Genomic DNA, 2,651 nt, shown 5'->3' with positions numbered 1-2,651 from the left:
TTGAAGTGTAACTTACAACACATTTATTATAATTTAAAAGAATTATATTTACAAACCACACAAAGCAGTAGTCAATGACTTCGACACTCAATAGCAAAGACAACAACATCATATCATTTATTATGTAATTATCAATTTTATGTATATGATGTGAATACACTATATATTTAATGAACGCATTTGACGGAATAAATAAAGATATATTACATATCTTTAATATATTCAAATATGGTTGGCTACTACATAGTTTCAACCCTAGTATACGGAAACTGTATTAAAATGAGTAGGGGACTTAGTTTTCAATCAAGGAAACATTTCAAAGATCAGCTTTTAAAAATTAGGATAGAGTTCACCAAATCTTGTTAATATATTTTTTTTTTGTTTCGTAGTATGAAATAAAACTATTTCTTCTACGCCCATTTACACATATCCGGGCGTGTCTACGGGAAGAAGATTTTTGAGCGAAATAAATATTGTATTAATACATGCATGCCGTATAATGTATTTGTATAAAAGGTATCTGTTATCAGATGAACTGTATCAGTTGTTCAATTGAGTCCCACAAACAGACATCAATTAATAAAATGAAGGTACAAACATACTTCATTTTAAAAATGAACAATCTAATATTGATTAATATACTTAAAAAATTCCATTAAATTTTCTTTAGGTTTTTATTACTATTGCCTGCTTGGCTTTGGCTGTATCTGGAGAACAAACCTCCTTCTCCTCCTTTTCTGCTCATGGCAAGACCTATGGCTACAACCATGGACACCATGGTGCACCATCTTACCCACAACAAGCTCCAGCTCACACTACACCAGCTCCAACTCATCCTAAACCAACCCCAGCTGCTGCTCCAGCTTACCCTGCCCATCCCCCAGCATATCCTAAGCCTGCTCCTTACCACCCCGCTCCAGCTTATGCTCCCTACAAGCCTGCTCCAGCTTATGCTCCCTATAAGCCTGCTCCAGCTTATGCTCCTTACAAGCCCGCTCCATACCAGCCTGCTCCATACAAGCAACCTGCTTATTCTCATGAAAAACCCAAGCACAATTGTACCGTTCAAGATGTAACTGAATCCGCCGAAGTTTGTACCCCTGCTTTTGAAACTTCCTGCGAAACCGTTGAGTTACCTATTAAGACCATTGTTGACAAAGAGTACTGCTACATTTCCAAACGTACTGTCTGTACCGAGTCCATTGAGGAAATCCCCAATGAGATCTGCACCTACAACTACCAAAAGAGATATCAAGATACCACCGCCAAAACCGTTGAAGTCACCTTCAAGAAGGAAACCAACGTTCAAATGGTCACTGTCTGCCAACCTGGATACGGTCATGGATACCAAGCTTATGGACACCAATACTGCAAGGAAGTTGCTCAAGAAACCGCTTACAACGTTCCTGTTGTTACTCCCATTGATGTTCCCGTCAAGGTTTCCTACCCTGAACCCATCAAGACCTGTGTCAACAAGCCTATCTCTCTTCCACGCGTTTCCTGCTCCGACATCCAGGAAGAAAAATGTATCACTGTTCCTGAAATTGAAGAATCCGTTCAAACGTCGAAAAGTGCTCTACCAAGCTTGGTGCTCCTTCCTGCCAACAAATTGAGTTGTCCCTCCCCAAGCAAGTCTGCATTGAGCTTGTTTATGGATATGCTCATGACACCAAGGAAGCTGAGACCTATGCTTAAGTGCAATCCTGCTGGTTGTGCTAGTGCACAAATATTGAATATAAATTATTTTGTTGAATGTATACCTATATACACTATATTTTGTTTTTATCTAATTTACAATGTGATAAAGTAAATAAATCAAAATGTCTCTTTAATTTTAAAGTTTTCTATTGAATATTTAATTTCTTGGAGAAAAAATTGTAAATTTGGTTATTCACTTTAATTAATAAATGTAACTAGAGTATGTTTGAAGTATAAACACTGTTTACTACATTATATATTTATACTAATAGACGTGTAGTACTCAAGTACGGAGTGAAAAGCAGATGAATCTTGACTCACAGTTATTTGTTCTCTTAGTAGATAAATTATTTTTCTCTTCAACTATACATTGTAGCTTTTATAACAATTTTTGTGATAAACACTACGGACTTTCCGTGTTCCTACCCGAACAAATACTTTTTTTAATAGAGGTGTTCAATATGCAAAAAAATAAATCTCTCTCAAGATTTTCAAAATTCTGTGGACATGAATGTTGAGTTACCTAAATATATTTAAAAAAGTTAAATCATCAAAGCCACCCATTCACCATTTTTATATTGAATCGAACTCGTTTACGTTCAAAATGAACAATTCATTATCTCAAATATATAGACACTAGTCTTTATTGGAGTTACTTTTATGTACTCATAACCATGTTAACTCGGAGCATATTAAATCGTACATGAATCGGAGTATGAATGTATTATCTCAGGATTTGAAGAATAAATTATACCGGAGTGAATGTTGAAATATTTTAAAAATTGAATTTACTTACTCTATATTTTATATGAAACATTTTTAGGAGGCACGAAATATTTGACTAGTTGCAAACAATATACTTTCTAGACAAAAGCTTGAATGGAGATATTTAACTTTCGAAATTTATTAAAATACATTTACCAAATAGTACATAATTGCTGGGAAAATATCTT

General features: G+C 34.8%; 1 protein-coding gene across 1 annotated transcript; it reads left to right on the top strand.

Moving 5' to 3' along the window:
- The first annotated feature begins 504 nt into the window (after positions 1-504).
- LOC121123151 (uncharacterized) lies at positions 505-1,832 on the top strand. Its single transcript, XM_040718270.2, is given in 3 exon segments — positions 505-590; positions 671-1,562; positions 1,565-1,832. Coding segments are annotated over 3 exon segments (1,083 nt in total). The 5' UTR covers positions 505-530; the 3' UTR covers positions 1,696-1,832.
- Positions 1,833-2,651: the final 819 nt, after the last annotated feature.

This window comes from Lepeophtheirus salmonis, chromosome 8 (genome assembly GCF_016086655.4).
Source record: "Lepeophtheirus salmonis chromosome 8, UVic_Lsal_1.4, whole genome shotgun sequence".
NCBI classification, from domain to species: Eukaryota; Metazoa; Arthropoda; class Copepoda; order Siphonostomatoida; family Caligidae; genus Lepeophtheirus; species Lepeophtheirus salmonis.
Note: the sequence above shows the minus strand (reverse complement) of the source record. Positions and strands in the feature narration are given on the sequence as shown.